This window comes from Acipenser ruthenus, chromosome 2 (genome assembly GCF_902713425.1).
Source record: "Acipenser ruthenus chromosome 2, fAciRut3.2 maternal haplotype, whole genome shotgun sequence".
Lineage (NCBI taxonomy): Eukaryota > Metazoa > Chordata > Actinopteri > Acipenseriformes > Acipenseridae > Acipenser > Acipenser ruthenus.
In genome coordinates, this window is record NC_081190.1 from 61009115 (window position 1) to 61030735 (window position 21621).

At 36.8% G+C, this 21621-nt stretch overlaps 3 protein-coding genes across 18 annotated transcripts in view; 2 read left to right on the top strand and 1 right to left on the bottom strand.

Annotated features, from left to right (window-relative positions):
• LOC131696722 (long-chain-fatty-acid--CoA ligase 1-like) overlaps positions 1–6058 on the top strand; it is a 44750-nt gene extending 38692 nt beyond the window's left edge. For all 6 annotated transcript variants that reach the window (XM_058998331.1, XM_058998350.1, XM_058998344.1 and 3 more), the window contains 4 exons: positions 2513–2656; positions 3128–3229; positions 3611–3682; positions 4238–6058. In XM_058998331.1, the coding sequence (XP_058854314.1) occupies positions 2513–2656; positions 3128–3229; positions 3611–3682; positions 4238–4378 (459 nt within the window). In that variant the 3' untranslated portion in view covers positions 4379–6058. The remainder of the gene's footprint in view (positions 1–2512; positions 2657–3127; positions 3230–3610; positions 3683–4237) is intronic.
• A 689-nt stretch (positions 6059–6747) lies between these two features.
• On the top strand, positions 6748–21279 carry cenpu (centromere protein U). 2 transcript variants are annotated; one of them, XM_058998404.1, is made up of 16 exons: positions 6765–6947; positions 7650–7698; positions 8412–8439; positions 9833–9920; positions 10146–10314; positions 12680–12773; positions 12989–13147; positions 13909–14082; positions 14859–15044; positions 15578–15653; positions 16498–16597; positions 17045–17123; positions 18101–18148; positions 18966–19027; positions 20084–20240; positions 20672–21142. In XM_058998404.1, exons 1-16 carry the CDS (start codon positions 6911–6913, stop codon positions 20780–20782), a joined length of 1617 nt encoding a protein of 538 aa, XP_058854387.1. In that variant the 5' UTR covers positions 6765–6910; the 3' UTR covers positions 20783–21142. The 2 variants fall into 2 exon arrangements, with proteins under 2 accessions (XP_058854393.1, XP_058854387.1); XM_058998410.1 differs by lacking the exon at positions 18966–19027 and having other exon boundaries at positions 6748–6947; positions 20672–21279.
• primpol (primase and polymerase (DNA-directed)) overlaps positions 21133–21621 on the bottom strand; it is a 68776-nt gene continuing 68287 nt past the window's right edge. For 9 of the 10 annotated variants that reach the window (XM_058998373.1, XM_034014518.3, XM_058998381.1 and 6 more), the window contains one exon: positions 21133–21515. In XM_058998373.1, the coding sequence (XP_058854356.1) occupies positions 21216–21515 (300 nt within the window). In that variant the 3' untranslated portion in view covers positions 21133–21215. The remainder of the gene's footprint in view (positions 21516–21621) is intronic. The other variant, XM_058998397.1, reaches the window with a different exon arrangement.

Consider the following 21621-nt stretch of genomic DNA (forward strand, 5'->3'; position numbering starts at 1 on the left):
TTCAATTATCTGGAAGACTGACTCATTTGTCCCCAGCCTCCAGCACAGGCAGAGGCCCACACGGAACTTGTCACTGGACGACAGAGTGCAGAGAGCAGCCGTCTGTTTAGAGCTCTTTCAGCTCAAAAGAGACTTCTGGGCTTGATGGCAGCAGCTTCCAAGACCCTTCCATTGGGTCTCCTGCACATGTGCCCTCTGCAGGCCTGGTTCAACAACAGGGTTTTTCAGCCTGCATTGAACCACGACCGCCTATTGCCAGTGTCTCATCACTGTCTAATGGCACTCTCTCAGTTATAACAGCTTGCCCATCTACGCCTCGGAGTAGGGAAGGGAGCTTGTCACCACTCGGCTGGGACACTGTGTGGAAAGTGTGTGGAACCCCCCTTGACAGGGTCTCCACATCATTGTCTTGGAGCTGCAGGCAGTTTACCTGGCCTTGCAGAATTTTTGCAGGAGGTTCGAGAGAAACATGTGCTTGTCCGTACAGACAGTACAACAGTGGTGGCTTACATCAACCACCAGGGCGGCCTCAGGTCACCCAGTCTCCATCGCGTGGCCCACAAGCTTTTACTCTGGGCACACGAGAACCTCCTCTCACTGCAGGGTGACAAACTGGCGGTGGACCTCCTCTCAAGGAGAGTTTCCAGCGTTTTAGAGTGGAGGCTTTACCCCGAGGTGGTGAGCCTCATTTGGGAGAGGTTCGGCAGAGCAGATCTTTTTGCCTCCCAGGAATCAACCCACTGTCCCGTCTGGTTCTCCATAATAGGCGACGGGGACCTGCTGACGGTATATGCCTTCCCACCACTCGCCCTGCTCCCGCTGTGTGTGGAGAAAATCAGGCAGGACAGGGCCAGGTGCTCCAAGTAGCCCTTTATTGGCCCAGTCAAGCCTGATGCAGCTCCTGACGGCCAGCCGTGGAGACTACCCAAGCGCCACAACCTGCTCAGTCATGCACGGGGGACTTTATGGCATCCTGACCCATCGAGCCTGCATCTCTGGCCCCTGAACGACTGCATTTGAGCCGTCTGGGTCTCTCCAATAGGGTTATTGACACCCTACAAAATGCCAGAGTAGCGTCCACGCGTTCCCAGTACGGGTACAAGTGGAGCGTCTTTCAGACGTGGTGCCTGCCTTGTGGGTTTGACCCCACTACCTGTCCCATGGTAGATATACTGCAGTTTTTGCAGGACCTTTTTGAGAAGGGGAAATCCCCCTCCACGTTTAAAGATCTATCTGGTAGGCATTTCAGCTCACTTCCTGGCAGGACAATTTTTGAAAAGGGCTCAGCAGCTTCGGCCGCCTATGAAGGAACATTATTCCTCACTGGAGGTTAAACATGGTGCTTAATGCACTCATAAAGCCTCCATTTAAGGCCATGCATTCAGCTGAGCTGAAATATTTATCGCTCAAAGCAGCTTTCTTGCTTGCTATCACCTCTGCAAAGCAGGCGAGTGAGATGCAGGCATTCTCCATTGCAAAAGCCTGCTTAATTTTTACCAGGACAAAGGTTACGCTCCGTACCAACCCTGCCTTTTTGCCAAAGATGATCTTGGCATTTCATGTCAACCAGTCTGTGGAATGGGAGGCTTTCCATCCACCTCCTTTCCAGTCTGGCAGGGAGCGATGGCTCCATATGCTCTGCCCAGTGTGGGCCCTGGCATACTACGCTGACAGGCCAAAAAGCTGGAGGCAGTCCAAACAATTTGTCTGTTATGGGGCTGTCCCATGGTCAAGCCCTGTCTAAGCAGTGGTTGTCCAAGTGGATAGCAGACACAGTCAGGACTGCCTATGAGCGAGCCAGCTTACCCCCTCCAGAAAAGCTCACTGCCCATTCCACCAGGGGCATGGCAACTTCATGGGCTTTGTTCCAGGGTGCATCTGTCAAGGACATATGCAACGCAGCAGTGTGGGCTACTCCTCATACCTTTACTAGGTTCTACAGATTGAATGTTGTGGATCCTCAAAACCCTGGCTTTGGAACTAGAGTGTTAAGGGTGGCTTCCCAGTCGACCCTTACAACACAGGCATAGAGGTGAGTTTCTTCTTCCATTTTTTAAATCTAGCTACTCGTTACTGCAGTTCCACATGGTGACACACAAGGCAGGCTCTCTGCTTAGCCTTGTAGCATTCCAGTCGTTCTGCAATATTGCCCTTGCGACGGCTTTGGTACCCATTCGGTAATGGTCACATTTCGTACTTGAAAGGGAACGTTAGGTTATCCTCATAACCCTGGTTCCCTGAAATAGAAATGTAACCATTAATCTTCAAGGTCGCTGCGTCCATGATTGCGGCAGGCTTGAAGGAACAATGACGCGTACATCTGTGAGCGCATTGCTTTTGTGCCCTTGGGGTGGGCCATGACTGCATCACAGGCTCTGCAAGCAGCGTTGTTATATCGTGTTCAGGTTTCAGGGTCTTTAGGAGGTAAGTACCTATACGGTAATGGTTACATTTCTATTTCAGGGAACCAGGGTTATGATAATAACCTAACGTGTTCTCTCTTTCCACACAGAATGGCACTCTGAAGATCATTGACAGAAAGAAGCATATCTTCAAACTGGCCCAGGGAGAATACATTGCACCAGAGAAAATTGAAAACATTTACATTCGGAGTGATCCTGTCGCTCAGGTGTTTGTCCATGGAGACAGTCTGCAGGTGAGGATCACTATACCTGCTGTCAATAAAGCATAATCACTGTAAAACATGTTTACAGTGTATCCTGTAGTACTGCATTAAGTCACTACATTGGAACTTCTCTCTCTTTTGTATCAGGGACAAATGCCCCTTTCTACTAAGTGATCACTTACATAGGTTAAAAAAAAAAAAAAAAAAGTTACTACATATCGCCTAGATAGGTTTACAGCATGTCCTCCCTTAAGTATTTTTTATACATGGATATATCCTGCTTTCCACATGTTCAGGACTGCTCTGTGATTAGTCAGGTGCTTGCACTATTCAGCCCAACCATTAACTTAATTGGATTTACCGTTGTTCAGATACTGCCAAGAAGTTGCATTGCAATGGCCAAACATGGAACTGGAGAAATTAGCTTGAAGTTATGTACATTGCATAGAATACAAAGATGTTTATGTGAATGATTTGATGGGTCTGTTGTGCTTGTTTCAGGCATGCCTTGTGGCAATCACAGTGCCAGATCCTGAGGTTTTGCCCAGCTGGGCTAAGAAGAGAGGGCATGAAGGCTCATTTAAAGAGCTGTGTAATAACAAGGTGAGTGTTTTTTGTTTTTTTGTTTTATTTATTTGTTGTCAGTCACATAGTGTGAGCATCCATATGTATGTGTCACAGAACTGCTTATACAAGTGTGAGGAATTATGGCTGGGGCACTATTAAGAATTATTGAGCATCAGAATCCAGGGTTATCGGGAGATGCTGTCTTTATCAAATGTATGTACTTTTCTCAAAAGCTTTCTTGTTGTATTTTTATTATTTATTGTCTATCCTATTTTCCTCATTGATCGATGAAATGTGATTTTAATGTAATCATTTTTTAAAGATTTTGCTTGTCAAAATTGAGTACTTGATGTCTGTTGTGAAGGAGTCTCTTACACTGCCTAGTAAAGACAATAATATGAAATTTACCTTTTATAGGAAGTGAAGAATGCTATCTTGGAAGACATGGTGAAACTGGGAAAGGAAGCCGGTTTGAAATCATTTGAACAGGTGAGGTGTCATTGACCAGTTTTCCTTGCAAGCCAAGTTCTTGGTCCATCCCAATTTTAATATGTGGTACCCATTCAAAGCTTACTTCTATGAACAGGCTTCTCTTGAATGCTAGACAGGGACTTGCAAGCTACAGTCTCCTGTACTGCAACCTAGTGCTTTTATTGAGTTACTCATATCCTAAAGACATGACATTATTGTCCTTTTTGTGTTGCTTCATACAATGGTGGCATTGTAAATGCAATCTTTTTCCTCTTGCCCTGGTACTAGTAACATTGTTCTTCCAGCACATTTCCTACTATCCCACCCACTTAACCATCTGAAAAAAAGTAACATTGATTATTACTGTACTTCAGATTCCCATACATATAGGAATATCATTTTTTAAAACTGTTTAAACATAGAACTGAACTTTAACCTAAATGGTTTTCTGAGACTGGTTTCTTATCAACTTATGATATATTCATGATATTAATTGTTTTAGTTTTATTTTTTTTCAAGACTTTTTTCCATATATCCCATGTCTGACCAGTGTGTGTGTTTTTTTTCAAATAGATTAAAGATATAGCACTTCATCCAGAGATGTTCTCCATTCAGAACGGCCTGCTAACTCCAACACTGAAGGCAAAAAGAGGGGATCTGAGAAACTACTTTCGGGAACAGATTGATGGTTTGTACTCCAACATCAAGATGTAACCGGCTGGATTCAATGGAAGAGCAGCAGAAAAAGCCAGGAAGAGGCTTCACATCGACCATCGGTCAACCAGGAAAATGAACAAAAAAAAAACCAACTTAAACAATGTTTTAAAAAATATTAGCCCTGCCCACAAGACTGGATTGGTATGGTATAGGAATTAATTTAACAATAGGACCAGAAAAGGAAAGCTGCCTTATCAGTTTATTGTTTATACTTCAAGCCTTACCCTGTCAACGACGTTATGTGTTTAAAATACTGGTATTTTAGTTGGTATATGGGTTTATCAACAGTAACAAGCATTGCAAAATGTTACACTCCATCCAGATCAACTGAAGTTGAATATTTCATGTATTTGGTTGTCAGTCACTGCCCATTGTTACCAGATTATTTTTAGTAATGGGCTAGATTCTCAAAGATATTACTCCAAATTGTAATTTGTGGAATTATCTGAAAGAATAAAAAAATACCATTGCAATTCTAAAATGAATTCCAAGTCCCCAAGTTAAAAGTTTTTAGTTAAATCTGGTTTGAGTGTGTTTCTCCTTTTTGAAAAAAAAACATGCTATTATTATTATTATTATTTGTTTATTTAGTAGGCGCCTTTATCCAAGGCGACTTACAGAGACTAGGGTGTGTGAACTATGCATCAGCTGCAGAGTCACTTACAACTACGTCTCACCTGAAAGACGGAGCACAAGGAGGTTAAGTGACTTACTCAGGGTCACACAATGAGTCAGTGGCTGAGGTGGGATTTGAACCGGGGACCTCCTGGTTATAAGCCCTTTTCTTTAACCACTGGACCACACAGCCTCCTTAATGATGATTTGGAGTAAATAGCTTTAAGAATTTAGCTCATGAGCTCAATTTTCTTTTAAAAATACAAGATTATAGTGACCTATGGAGTGTAACATTTATTTTTTATATCACTTGTACATGTTTGTGAAGGGATGGGTTCTGAGGAATATGAGACACTGCAGTGACCTTTTAAATGTAATTTGAATGCCATGTCTGATCCTTGATTCATTGTAAATATATATTGAAATGTGATTTTTGTACTTTTATTCTGTATGCTAATTTAGAATATTTTATGACACCTGGAAGTGTAAGTTATGTAACTGTGGAGGAGAAGAAAATGATACCATCAAGGCATTCCCTATGTTATAAAATATGATATATGTTATTATAAAATATATATATTTATATATTATAAAAATATATGTATAAAATATTTTGGACCTGTTGAACAGCAAGGGAAATGCTCCAACATGTCTGATGCAATATACAATGGAATTTACTAGTCCGCTTGTGTTGTTTTAGTGACGGAATTAATAAATAATAATAATAATAATAATATTTATATATATATATATATATATATATATATATATATATATATATATATATATATATATATATATATATATATATATAAATGAATTACAATCCATCTTGCACTGGGATAAATCATTTACAGTTGGTCCCATTAATGTCATAAAAAAGCACAGCTGCTGATTAATTAATTTGTTAAATGAAGATTTAATGCTAAAATGTGACGAAAGACAAAACTGTAATTTATGTCCTATTTCGTTTCCAAATGGTTGCTTTAATGTATTGTCTTTGTGTTATGTGTTATAGAAATAACTGCCAACCTACCAAATAAACATTATTTTTGGTGTGTATTTCTGTTTTCTCTTTCATCAATCCTGTTTTTAAAATTTAATTCAGTGTCATTTTATCCTGTAAAAGGCATCTGGTTCTGTAGCTTAAAAGCACATATTTTTTCCACTGAATTCTACTTCATAAAGTATACAATGCTTACAGATTCTATACTATTTACAATTTGAAGCAATTCAGTGCTCAAAAAAAGTGGAATGCATTCTGAAGCAGGCATGGTTGACCTGAAGGTGACTGGTAGTTGAAAACTTAAAGGAAAATATAATACATTGCTGCTGTTCGTCGGTACAGAGGAGTAACGAATTGCGTAATCTGAATTGATGTGTTGTTAATTGGAGACCACTGGAACACTGTTACAAGACACAAGCAACAAATTAATAACAAATGACTGCTGCTTGTAGTGATTAAACCAGTAAAGTCAGCCAGAGCTATCTGTGCATGGCACGGGGACAGGGTGCAGCCATGCAGTATTGATTACAAACATGGCTGTCAGACTAGCATTTAAATGGATGTTTCAATTCTGTACGCTGTGTTCACTACACCTGAATAATCAGGCCACTGCATATGAGCAAGGCAGTGACATCATGACTTCCAGATCGATCTAGCAAAACCAGGAACTCGCTGGCTGCTACTGATTTATTTGTAGTAACAAGCATTGCAAAGTGTTTACACTCCATCCAGATCAACTAAAATGTAATATTTCTTATATCTGGTTGTGAATCACTGCCATTGCTACCAGACTGTATTTTAAGACTCATTTTTCATTTAAAAAAATACACACTAACGGAGTGCAAACAATTGTTGTAACACTGCCGTTTGTAGGTGGTTGTAAATGGTTTGTTTTTTCTAGGGAAAATATGATGTTCCAGAGACCTGTTGCACAGTTAGCACGCAGTAAGTAAAGTATAACCCCATACTGCTGAAAGTTGTAACATAAGTGTATAAAAATGGCGATTAAAGAAGGGTAACGCTAGTTTATATAACCTGTACTAATGACGCGGATGCGCTGGGCTGTATTACTGTCAGAGACGTTTGGTTGGATAGAATTTACAATAACAACTGCAATTTGGATTATATAGCACTTTACCATGTCAAGGCATCTTTAATGCATGCTAAATAATGTTAAATACCAAGTTTCGTGACAATTGGATTAGAGGTTCCCCCGATATAAGTGTGACATGTACGTACTAGCGATAGCATCCCCATCGGGAGATTTTACATGCCAACAGAAGTTAATGTGGGTTTGATTATGAAATCTTCGTTGCTGTATGACTTCTCTTTGTAGATTAATGTTGTTGCACTCCTGTCCGGCAGGTGGTGGTAGATTTTCTGAACAGTTCACAAAATACATCTCGGGTAAAGAAGAACAGTCCATTTTTACATGTGGGGGGAACTGTAACTATAGTACGTTAATACAATTTTATAGTAGGTTAATACACGATTGCACTATTATTTATACTGCAGTGAACATTTTGATTACACTGTTATTTGTTCGTTTGATTATACTATGTTCATATCGTATTGAATTTTTTTTTTTTTTTTTTGCCGACCACCCTACCCCACCCCTTGTTTTGCCCACCCGGTGGTTCATGCAAGTTCCAATTTCTAGCGGGAGAAAAAAGGAAAACAAACAGAAGTACTGTCTGTAAGTACAGCTTTTGTTATATTGGAATTGTCAATTACATACAGATTTAGTGAATACCAGAAGAGGTTAAATATAGTGGATGATGTAAAATGATGAGAATTACCTATGGAAAGCTTTATGTTTTGTTCATGAGATGTGGATAGTTAAAACTAAACGTACAGTATGGTACAGCAGTTCAGCGTAGCATGAAACCGGCAAATGTTTATTATTATTATTATTATTATTATTATTATTATTATTATTATTATTATTATTATTATTATTAATAATAATAATAATAATAATAATAATAAAACGTGCATAATAAACATCTGCCCATTTTACACTAGGCCGAATTGGAATACCATACGGTACGTTTAGTTTCAACTACACTCACATAATTATACTCCGTCTATCTGGAACAGGGAAACGGTGTTATGGTGTTGTACTTGGCTACAGTATTTCATAGTTAAGAAAACTGTTTAGAAAAAAAAAAAAAAAAAAAATAAATAAAAGTTAAAGGATCCTGAAGCTAAAGGCCCTATTCAACGTCAATTAGGCATCAAAATAAAAATCTCCACACCCACATTTTTTGTATGGTTTTCGTGAAAAAAAGCTTTTTCCTAGCTAAAATTAACTGAATTAGACATGTAAAGGTACACCTTTCGATTGTATGAACCAAGGCTTTCTCTGTAGACATACGGTTTCAATAACCTTTCTTACCTTTGTTCCAGGCTGGGTTCCTGTCAAACACAAAATGAGGTATTGTGTATCATTAATGATTTACTACATAATACGCTGCATAACCCATTTGTGAACAATAAAATCAGTTTATATACAAGGACATTCAATACAGTTTTGTAACATTTTATTAACATTTATTTGGCCAATTATGTTGACAGAGATTGACAACAATCATATTGTCATGGCAGTGATTTTTTTTTTTGTATTATTATAATTATTATTATTTTTTTATTCGTATACCTTCAGCTTGATCAGCAAAGAGAATGCAAATGTTGGAGTATGCCATATTTGCCCTGGCACTGTTAGCCATTATAAATTGTTGGATTACAAGGTTTGCTGCCCTCGCTAATTATTTATTTAACAAGCTTCTACATGGAAAATGACAATTTTTTCCCTTTTTTTCTTAACAATGCCAGCAAAACACTCAGACAATTAATTGGCTTTTTTATTGTTGAAACAGCGCCGTTAAAAAAAAAGTTGGATATGGAAAAATCCCTAGAAACATTCAAAATGAATTTGAAGTAAGTTTATGCCTTTTTTTCCCCACTAAATTTAAATCATATACTTAAAATTACATTTGCAACAATAAAATATATACATAGTACAACCCTATTCAGTATTTTTAACACATATCTCTTGGTTGTCTCCAGTGGGTTCCAAAAAATATACAGTTATACATCCTCATGTTTTGCTTAAACTGTTTAAATAACATCCCTGTAATTGTGCTTTTCATTGTTAACATCCTGATAACTGTTTACACTTATAACTTTAAAGCCTGCAGGAAGTGATTTAGAGGACAAAAAAAAAAGCATAACAGCAAGTGCTCTGGCTTTTCTCTTCTGTACCACATCATGGATGGTTATTGCTGTGTTATGTGTTTGACAATGTGGGCAATAATCCTTACACTATCAGTGCACTAGAGCGGACATTTTGAAAAGAGCTTTGAAACAGGCTTTAAAGTTATAAGTGTAAAAAGTTGTCAGGATGTTAACAATGAAAAGAAAAATTACAGGTATGTTATTTAAACAGTTGTAGCAACACGTGGGGACGTGTAATGCTATATTTTTTGGAACCCCGCTACTTACTCTTTAAGTGCTACTGTGTAAAGTAACAATAAACAACAGACTAAAAAATAGAACGTATGCTTTTAATGTACAGCACTGGAAAGTATTCTTTTTTATTTAAAAGATGTGAAATGTTGCTAAAGATCTTGATCGCATGTGTTTAATTACACATTTATGGCAAAAACAGAGCATACAATTTGTTTGAATCATGTTAGCTGTATTCTCATACTTTGTTATCTCCACGCTATTCAAACTGTGTCTTGTATTACACTTTTGCATGTCCATCTTTGTATATTTTGTAGTCAGACACAAGGAATGACATATATTATGAAATTGCACCCACACAGAAGTTCTCGGAGACTCCACCTCGTGTGACTGATATCTCATCAATTACGAAGAGTAGCTTATTGGAGGAGGAAGATAGTAATCTTTATGGTTAGTATCAATCTCTGTTCTTTTGTTTTAGAACTGTTTGTAGCGCAGGGTGAGCCACGCAACCATCGTTCAAATCCCATCTGTACCAATTAGCTGATCTTGCCTGGGGAGCTAGACCAGGATTTGCACCACCTTTGCATGGCTCAGCCTAAACTCCAAATGGCAGTGTTTTTAAGGTCAGCTACAAATAAACTCCTGTATCCCTTTTGTTACATTATTCTCTAGATAACCCTCTCCACAGCACTGCACTGGAGGACGAGAATGGTACACAGAAGAAACATGAAACAGTGTCTCACAATAAGCCTAAGAAAAATAAAGCAGTGTCTATGAAAAACAAGGGAGTTACTAGCAAGACAATGAGACCTGTGGCAAAGACACAAAAAACAACCTCACGGTAAACTAGAAAATGATTTGTTCCCATACCACTCTAATTAAAATCATAATGGATTTGAATGCCATGAAGTCAGTATGTGACTTTGTTGCTGCACCATACAAACATCAGCCCGAGGAAAATAATTCAGACTTTTTTAGTTATAGCTATAGTTTCTAAATTTTCTAAGTCGTGAGTAATAAACTAAACAAGCCGATTTGTTATATCTGTAAGTGGGTGTGGCAATGCGCCCCGCCCCTGTGTGCATTTGTGTGTTATGTGTTGTATGTTGCGTGTGTTAATGTTGGTGTATAGTCATTGGTACACGGGATATAAACGGGTCTGTGTTTCACGTGTATTAATTCTGTGCAACCCCGTGCTCACATATTACATTTAACCAGCACGTGAAGTGATTTGTGCCCTCCTCGTGCCTAAATACAAATCTACACTTTTAAATACATGTGAAACACAGACCCGTTTATATCCCGTGTACCAATGACTATACACCAACATTAACACACGCAACATACAACACATAACACACAAATGCACACAGGGGTGGGGCGCATTGCCACAGGGCTTATGAACAGTTATGTTTTCATCTTCATTCATTGGTAATTTTGAGAGTTGATTTCTGGGGTCGTATCCATGAGTAACACTTTGTGCAAACTTTGCACGTTTCTAATTATTCGTCCTGGAAGATAAAAAAAAAAAGTAGTTTCATCATGATTGAACTTGAATTTTCCCAAAGAGAATATGATTGCTACAACAGTGTAATAAGTTCAAGAAAACATGAACAATTCCAGTATTGTACACGATGTACTACTGTACTTATAAGGCAGAAATGTTGAATGTGTGCTCATATAATAGTATTGACTACGGCTGCAACGATGAATACTTTTTGACCTTCGAAGGTTCGGTACAAATTACCAAAGGAAGGCGACGTCACCATAGCTACTTGTTTCTGATTGAAAATCCTATTATTTTACGGGTAATCCATATAAATGGAATAAAACATTAACGTGTAGTCTAAAATACGTTATATAGAACACTAATCCTGTTTTTATAATTTAAATAAAAATAAAAATGTACGTTGTTTATTTACACGTAATTGAAGATGTTTGCGATACATACAGTAAGCTTGCATTGCACTGCAGCGGACGTAGGTAAAACAAAGCTTTATTTAACAGTCACCGTTCCAAGCAGGTTATCAGTCACATTATCCTACTAATATTAATAATAATAATAATAATAATAATAATAATAATATGAACTTACTGACCCAAGAGTCGCTTGCACAGTTTGCATTCAATTTTTTTTTTGGTCGTCTGGGTATTTAACAAAAAAATCAAACAACAGAGGGGTTTCGAGACATTTATTTCAATACAGCTTAAGCTATACAACGCTTTGCTGTCGAGATGGAGAATGAAGAAATTAATGGTTTTCTCCTGGATTACATCAGCTGGAGGTGGGAGGGACAGACCGTGCTCTGGTTTTGAAATTAAAATTATTAGTGTAATCGTATATTTTGTATGTTTCAAACATATTCTACCATAGCACTCCAATTTACACTGTCTTGTACACTAGATATTGAGTACTGTACATATTTTACTGAAGCACTACAACCGCTATAGGTATCCACCGTGCTTTGGATACTATCCCCTGCTCCATACACGGCAGTGGCGCCATACAGAGTTGCTACGTATAACGATTTGGTAGTGGATTTTAATACAACAACTTTTGTTTACGTAATATGCATTATACAAATCAAAAGATCGACTTTGAAAGACATTTAATGTGTGATTTATAGTATTCATATATTGTCAAACAGTTTCTGTTAACAGAAAAAAACCCAAAATAAATAAAACAGTGTGTCAGTGGTGTCTGATGAACCTTCGAAGGTTTAAAACAATCTTTGAATCGAACCGTCGAACACAGCCCTAGTATTGACACAGATCAGATGATCCAGTTTGGGTTTTCCCATGAGTTAAAATGTTCATACAGTACATGTACTTTTGCTTATGACTGAAAAAAAACCCCACAGGATCCATATGTAAATATAATATTTTTCAAATACATCTGTATATGTTCTGTCTATACCCCTTGGCTAAATACTGTCAAGCCAGTCAATTAGTAAGCCTCCCAGCTAAAGCAAATACTATTCTGAGAAAACCTGAATTAAAATAAACATGACCTTGCAGTATGTCTTCCCATTGTAATGGTAGAGCAGCTGTGGTTGGACTGGTTGTCACATGATTATTGTAAACCTAACCAACCATAACATGCATTTATTTTCATAATACTTCAGTTATTTTTAGACCAGTAAAGGAACCTTTAGTCAAGTCCAAATGTAATTGTATTTTTTTTATTTATTCTTTGTCATCTGTAGCTCACTGAAGCGTCTTTCTGCAATGCTGGAAAGAGAGGATAGTAGTGATTTGGAAAGTGAAGCCTCGATCAGTGAAGCTGATTCTGTAGACAATGTAAGGTTGGAAATGGAGAACAATGCATCACTTTTTTCCCCTGATAATTAATCAATGAATCCATTTTAATATATTAATCACACAAGTTTTACTCAAAGAAAAAGAGATAATTAGCATGACTGAATTTGAATTATTGTTCACAAAATTGCACAGCAGAAAAATCTGTAGTTCCTAACATTCCTTCAGAATTGTAATTATTTCCCCCACATTTACAGTCTCAGACAGATACCACAGAAAAGTCTGAACCAGAACAGAGCAGAGCAAAGGCAGGGATGAAATCTGCTGCTGTGAGCAAACCCAGAACACGAAGAAAACGGACACAGAGACTGTCCCCATCTGTAGAGGAAAGCTCAGATGAGGAAGCTTCTGACGTGGTGAGCAATCGTGTGTTCCTGATTCTTTCCTGGTTTTTGCATATATGCTGTTAATTTTACTAATTAGAGACTTAATTGTTGCTTTTACAAAAATCCACAACAAAAACTGACCTGATATATCAGTGTTACCTTTACGTGATACAGGACACTGTGGGTTTTGTGTATAAAACATAGTTTTGGTTACTGTCGATTTCCACCTTTTTTAACAATATGTCCACAGCTGTAGTCTGATTCATTCAGTGAAGTTCTATTGAAGGTATACAGGTAGCCATAAAAACTAAACCATTTCACTCCTATGTCGTTTTAACCTCTTTTCATATGAATGATGCTGACCACATACTTTGAGATGGTACGCAGCTGTCCTGTAGACAATGTAAGGCTGGAAAGGGAGAACAGTGTGCAGCTTTTATTCCCCTTAATAATGAATCATTTTTAACATATTTATCAGACGTTTTAATAAAATAAGAGATTCATATAATCAATCAGTACAACCTGAATTTTAATTAGTATTAACAAAATTGCACACCAAAATGTCAGTCAAAAAGCTCTCTCAGTAAGTCCTAATCAATGATAAAGCTGTTCTGAAATTGCTAACTTGGTTGTGCTTAGTCTGTGCTTAATGTACAGGGAACCGTTTGGGGTAGAATGTTTTACTACCCTACAATATTGAAAATGGGATTCAAAACATAAGTAGCCCAGCAGAAAAATGTGAAGTTCCTAACATTCCTTCAGAATTGTAATTATTGTCTACACATTTACAGACCCCTCGGTCACAGGCTCAGACAGATACCACAGAAGAGTCTGAACCAGAACAGAGCAGAGCAAAGGCAGGGAAGAAATCTGCTGCTGTGAGCAAACCCAGAACACGAAGAAAACAGACACAGAGACTGTCCCCATCTGTAGAGGAAAGCTCAGATGAGGAAGCTTCTGACGTGGTGAGCAGGGATGTGTTATTTGAGCGGCAGAAAGAGATCCCAAGTATAATACCATCATGGAGATGTTCTTTCTGGACAGTGACATGCTTAATCCACAGTAGTATTACAAGTAAACAATTAGACAAACATTTCAGGTCTTTCCCTTTGCCTTTGTGTTATGCGGCTGGTGTAGGAATGAGGTGAGCTGGCTTAAGGCATTAAGTACCGCGCCTCGTTCTCGTATCTTGCTAACAGTCCTATGTATTGTCTGATTACAAAATGTCGTTGTCAAATGCAGTGAAGCTAAATGCTGAACTAACATCTGACTTTCTTGAACCCTAAAATGTGTCATTTTATTTTAATTAGAAATGTAGATGTCAGGCTGAAACAACCACTGTTTATACTTTATTTTATATGTCTTCAGTTTATTTATTGCCCGCCAATAAAATAAATACTAACTCAACAGAGAATCTGTCCCCCTGTCTTAACACCTTAATCAACACTTTAAAACAATATTACTGCATGGCTGAGGCTGGCAGCACATTGTCGTACAGTATGTTACGAAAACAATTATGAATCCACATGCATTCCTTGATAACTTTTGCAATAAAAATCTAATTAAAACACAGAACAATATGAAATTGACAGGCAAAAAAGTAAACAGACCAAACCAAATAGAAAAATGTACTCTGTAAGTCTAAGCAAGAGTTTTCCATTTATGGATGAAATCAAGGGGACATTTAAAGTTTCAGCATTTTTGTAAGTGCACAGTAAAGTAATCTTTGTCTCATTTACAGGGTCCTCAGAGTTCAGATTTGTCAGCACAGTCACAGAGAATCGCCACAAAAGAGTCCAGACAAATGCAGAGCAGAGCAAAGGCAGGGATGAAATCTGCTGCTTTGAGCAAACCCAGAACTCAAAGAAAACAGACACAGAGACTGTCCCCATCTGTAGAGGAAAGCTCAGATGAGGAAGCTTCTGACGTGAGCAATCGCGTTCCTGATTCTTTCCTGGTTTTTGAATATATTCTGTTAATTTTACTAATTACAGACTAATTGTTGCTTATACAAAGATCCACAACAAAAACTGACCTAATATAGCATTGTTATCTTGAAGTGATACAGAACACCGTGGGTGTTGTGTAAAGAAAATACTTTTGGTTACTGTCTATTTTCTCTTTTTTTAGCAATTTTATCATTGGTCCACAGCTGTAGTCTGATTCATTGTCAAGTTCCATTAAAGGTGTACAGGCATCTGTAAAAAGCAAACCATTTCACTTCTATATAGTTTCAACCTCTGGTCATATCAGTGATGCAGACCACATACTTTTAGATGCTACACAGCTGTCTTCCATGATTCTTTTGGTATTGCCAAATGAAAATTACTCCAACTGTTAACTGTACTTTTTTAATTTTATACTTTCCAATTTACAACCACTACTCGTATATGGTTTCTACCATCCCAGCTGATTAAGTTGAGTATTGTTTGTTTCCAAGCAGTTCTCTTTGTTTAACAGGAAAGTTCTAATCCAAAAAACAGCTCAAAGCCTGTTGGGAAGAAGAAGACAAAGAAACCTTCATCTGCATCTTTGGGTAATGTGTGACTGCAAACTTTGGGTCTGTCAAAAGGGGGTGTGGATGGGGATTGTTGACATACACATTCAAATGAAATAAAGACTACTGCTACTACTGATTCTTATTATTAAATTACAGTATTTGAGAAACTTGGTTCTGATCTAAGCATAAAGTGTATGTATATATTCTTCTCCAGCACATACTTAATCATCAATTAGGCTACTTGTTCCAAGGAACCAAACAGTTAAATATTGAAAACATTTGAACTTGAATCTGTGCATTGTTGTGCATTTTTGTAAAACAAAAAAATGGGGCAGATCTTAAAAGTGCCAACACAGCATAGTCAACTCACCTTTGTAATAATCAAAGAAAGGGAGTGTCACCGAGTCAAAGAACTAACACTTTATATTGATTTTTGGGCAGAGCAAAACTGTTCACCAGCATTTGGTAGATTGCTTTAGAGACTCTTTCTGTAGATTTAGGCACAGGAAAATGCACAGTATACAGAGGTCATGGTTTTGGTCTCCACCCACAGAACAGACTAGAACTTAATTTTAATGAATTCACTGAGCTGGAAATAAGAATGCAAAACACTTTGATACAGTTCAGGTTCTACTTGTTACATGTACAATGAACTTCTACATGGGATGGCTTAAACTACTATGCAATGGGGGTGTTAATTCCATCCCTAATTGATAAAATCCATTCAAAATAAATAGTTAGTTGATTAAAACAACAGCATGTACAGTAAGCATTGCATAGTTCCCTCTGGTTTATCATCAGAATACAAACTTCCCACATTTGAATGATCTTCCGGGTGTGATGGTGTCAAGGATAGATTACATTGTATTACATTTTTTAGATGAAGCTGGACCCTCCAAAAAGGTTAAGAAATCACCAAAAAACATGACAGAGCTTGATGTGGTGCTGGATGTGTTTCAGGGTTTTGTGTCGGAGTACAAGTAAGTCTTTAAGACCCAGCTAATCCTGACTGGGCTGATTTAAAAAAATAATAAAGCCTTGTAAAATAGTTGAAAATCTGGTTTATCCACTATTTAAAAATGTGCCTTTTTCACTGATAAGATTGGCTTTTTAATAATCATTAAAAACAGGGAAACAAAACTTTACACTTGGCATATACTGTTAGTTTGAAGGAAAATTATACTTACAATAACTTGAGATCAAAATGTCTTTGGATCCCCTTATGAAGGACTTTCCAAACTACACTTTTAATATAAAAATGAAGCACAATTACTGAGGACAGAATAATGTGTTCTTTTGATGATTGCATTCAAATATGTCCAGCAGAAATAATGTGTCCTGGAGGTGTTTTTGGGTGAAAGTGATGTTTTTAAAAAAGTAACTGTTCTGGATAATTATTTATTTAACTTGGACTTCACTCTTTTTAGGGAGACTGTTGAATCCAGTGTGTGCAGAAATGCAATAGAGAGACTGTACAACAAGGTTTCTGATCACCTTCTTGAAACGGTAACTGTTTGATACTTTCCATTTTGTATACTGTTTATACTAGTATTTACCACCTTTCATACACAGTAAATAATTCATATTTGAACATGCGCTACTGAAGCTTTTACAAGTCAATTTACGTTACATGAAATTGGATTTAGTTTTATTTGTAATTTAATAACTTATGTTGTACACACATTTTCTCTTAGGATATACCGTATTCCTTCGAATTTAAGATGCACTTTTTAAACTTTTTAAATTTGAGTAGTGATGCATGAATTAAAATCTCCAGCAAAAGGCCCGACTACATTATTATTATTATTATTATTTATTTCTTAGCAGACGCCCTTATCCAGGGCGACTTACAATGGTTACAAGATATCACATTATTTTTTACATACAATTACCCATTTATACAGTTGGGTTTTTACTGGAGCAATCCAGGTAAAGTACCTTGCTCAAGGGTACAGCAGCAGTGTCCCCCAACTGGGATTGAACCCACGACCCTCCGGTCAAGTCCAGAGCCCTAACCACTACTCCACACTGCTGCTGTTTATTTAACATATCTTTATAGTTTGTATTAGCTCACACATGATCTTATTTCAGTCAGAATGAAACCTTTGTCCTTGAGGTGGAAGGTGTAAATGTTGTAGACTGCCTGTAGAATGCGGTCGCATTTTTTAAAAATATATTTTCTTTATTCCTTACAGTATATTATCTCTTACTTTCTGGTGAATTAAACAAATTACAGTTTTGCTTATTACAGATCCAATATGCTTTATCTCAAAAACGAAGCCATTATTTAAAAATATTTAAATATATCTTTAAAATGGTTTTTCAAGATTAGCGTCAGTTAAAAAAAAAAAATAATAAATTCAATACTAGAAGTTGGCAGAAGGAAATGTTCAACAGAAAATAAAATCATGGATGTTGATAGATAATTATTCCCTGTAATTTTGACACAGCTTAATTATAAATATATATTTTTTTATTTTCAGATAACTGAAGTGAAAGAGTGCACAGAACTAAAAAAGAAAAACACAAAGGTAACAACATGCTGGACTCTATATTGTTGGTGTTATCTCTAGCCTGTCTTTAATTGTCAGATATTGCTGTTATAGCTTAAACTCATGAAAGATTTATGAACTTGGGCTGTGCTTGAACTACTTTTTCATTTTATATATATATATATATGTGTGTGTGTGTATCTATATATATATATATATATATATATATATATATATATATATATATATATATATATATATATATATATGTACACACACACTGCTGTGCAAAAGTCTTAGGCATTTTGCACATTTTTCTTGGGGGGAGGGGGGGGGGGGGGGGGGGAATATACTACAGAATCAACCCGCGCCACCCTTGTTGAAAACCACGAGTAAATCTGTTGGATTAGCTAGTACAACACTTCATATTAGCTGCTCATGTATAGTTTACTTTGAGTTGTGATCACAAGTTTTTGAAGATTCTGATCAAAGTAAATTAAAGATTGCTAAATGACAAGCTTGGTTTCTTCTCAACCAAACTAAGCTGTATTAATAACAGTCGAAGCTGTTATAATAGTGGAAAAACACTAGTGGAGGCTTTGAGTAAATTGTTGATGCTCATAACATTGATATATATTGTAACTTCTGAATGTGTCTAAGACTTCTGCACAGCATATATATATATATATATATATATATATATATATATATATATAGACACACAATAAAAATCTAAAGAATCAAATGACTTACTGTAAAAAAAAAATCTGAATCAATGGAACATTTTTCTTCTTGAACACACTGGAATCTCCACCCTTCCTTAAAAATGAGTTTATTGTTCTGTTTCATTGATTAGATTGTGAATTCTATTAATAAGAAAAGAAGACACCTGATTGAAGTTAAAAGTAACTTAATAAAGTAAGTTATACATTTTTTTAAGGCTATTTGAATGTGGTGGTTGTTTTTACAAAATCTCAGAATCAAACACATAGATGGAAGTTACCATAATACAGTACTCCGTCACGTATCCGACTGCGGTGGGACCAGAGTAAGAAGGAATTGTAAAAAGTCGAATAAATGAATCCTGTTTTAAATACCATTATACACAGCTGTAACAATTACTATGTTCACACAATTATTGTTTTGAGATTCAGCTTTTATTAGGGAGCTCCCCTAAATCCCTTGTTTATAAAGATACAGGGCATTAATGCTTGTGACAAGGTAGCCGTCTGCAGTGTGGGTGTGTGCATTTATTTACATATCAACACACTGAACAGCTCATGTGACACTACCAGCAATAGCAGCGCACGCACATACAACACAGTGTATGAAAACTTTGGTGGAATCTCTGAACTAATCTTCTCTGTTCAATAATAAATGAACTCCGACTACTCGCCTGGCTGTCGGCGGTTTCGACTTGCTTACTCACTCTTCAGTATCCAACCCTGGTTCTGGTTGTGTCTCACTCACTCACACACACACTATGCTGAAGAGCTTGATCATGGCGGATAAACTGTTAGGGCCAATATGTGACGTGTGGATACGTGACGGATTACTATACATTACATTGCAGTGTCAGTTATTTACTTGCTTCTGTTTGAGCCCTTATTTTACTACAGTAACAATCCAGCAAACAATAAAATACTCTAGAACTGCAATGCAAAACAAAAATGCTAACCAGAATGTATTGTATTGATATTAGTGTGACATTATTCCCATTATATAAAAAAATTAAAAAGAAAATTGCTGATTTCTAAAGCCAGATAATGAATAGGCATCTCTAATATTTGGGGTAGAGTATTGTAACAATGAGGTTCTACTTGATACACAAAATCTTGCTTTGCCATTGAAGTTCCCAGGTTTGAGGTAGGGAGAATGATAACATTGTTGTGCATGCATATCATTTAGACAATTTAGGTAATTCAAAGGCTTGACATGGTACTCCCATAAGGTGTTTTTTTTTTTTTTTTACAGGAGGGAAATACATCTGAGAAAAGTCCAGAAAGAGTATGCAGAACTGAAAGACAGATACACAGATCTGAAGAGTGGCACTACATTTTTAGACGACTTCAAGGATCTGCAGATGCGGTATTTAGAGCACAGAAATAACAACCCTGGAGAGAAAGAAAAGGTAAGGATTGAAATTCACTAGGAAACACTGGAAGCAGTTTGTTAATTACTAGTACATTTAATGAATTCCAATGTTAGTATGATTAGTGCACTCTTTAACATAAATACAATATGCATGTTCATGGAGTGGTTTTCCATCTCCAAATAAAGGGACGCCTTGTACAGATGTACTCAGTGAAAGTCCATGTAATTATATGTTTGTGACAAATAAATAGAAAATATAGGAACATATGTACACTGTTGATTTAACATTTATGTACAGCAAAGATGTGACCTAATTTGCAAGTTTTATCTGCATTGGATTGGACATGGTCATTGGTCTCCAGAGAAGTGTTGATTTTCTTAATGTAACCATTACAAATTCTGTCTTCAAGTGCTGCTGCTTGATCCATCTTACTGAAATCCTGAACGTCTTTTTCTTTTCTGTTCTAGTATGGTCTATCCAGCCTTCCTTCATTACTGCTGGAAGCACGGGGTGTTTTGGGAGCAGAAGAGCAGCTCCAGAATATCAACTTTAAACTACAGCAAGCTATTGGAAATTAGGCAAAAGCTAAACCGGACCATACCAATGGGTGTGTATATATATTCCCAAGTACATGGGGCACGCTCATGTAAATGTTTCTCCGCTTTAAATCACGCTGTATATTCTAGTATTTTTAGTTCTATGTCCCAATGAGCACATGTCAAAATCTACAAAAATCCACCTGCTTTTTTTGCTACCGAGTCTTTCCGTCTCAGTAGCAACTTTAAAATGATTATACTCTTTTTTTTTTTTTTTTAAACTGCTGACTTTTCAAAATACAAATTTAAAATACAAATAGTAGAAAATGAAACATTTTAACAGGAATCTGATTCTTGTATGTCTAACCCTAGGAGTACATTATAAAGAAACATTCTTGTTTATTTAAACTACCATGTTTTTTATTTTACTTTTTAATATGAAGTGTTGCATTTAAATCCTGGTCTTTACAGCATTTTAATTTGCTGAAGACTCGTGTTCTATCAAAGCTTCAAGTAAAAGTTTGTCCGGGATTTCTTCAGATTGTGTGCCTTTTTGTCCCTTGACTACAACATAACTTTGCTCAGTGTTCTCTAAAGCCTCCAGATAAGACTCATCATCCAGCCAGTCGTCCCATTCTGTAGGGGGATTCCCAGACGGGACGGAATCATCATGAGACAATTCATCAGCAGTGTTTGCTTTCTTTGCTGGAAATGTACTCTGACTTGGTTCAATGTTGCCAGCTTCATCCATGGTATACTCAAAACCCTCTGCTTCCTTCAAAACAAATTTTATTTATAAGCTTTTTTAGGTCTTCATATGCAGTGAAGTATAACATACACATTCAATGTATTTGTGTACATATTTATAAGGTTGTTAAATT

Coding starts and splice junctions, on each gene's coding strand:
- cenpu (XM_058998404.1), top strand. CDS start 6,911: ATGATGTTCCAGAGACCTGTTGCACAGTTAGCACGCA. Junction 8,440..9,832: donor CCTGTCAAACACAAAATGAG/GTATTGTGTATC, acceptor GCACCCACACAG/AAGTTCTCGGAGACTCCACC. Junction 16,598..17,044: donor GGTTTTGTGTCGGAGTACAA/GTAAGTCTTTAA, acceptor CACTCTTTTTAG/GGAGACTGTTGAATCCAGTG.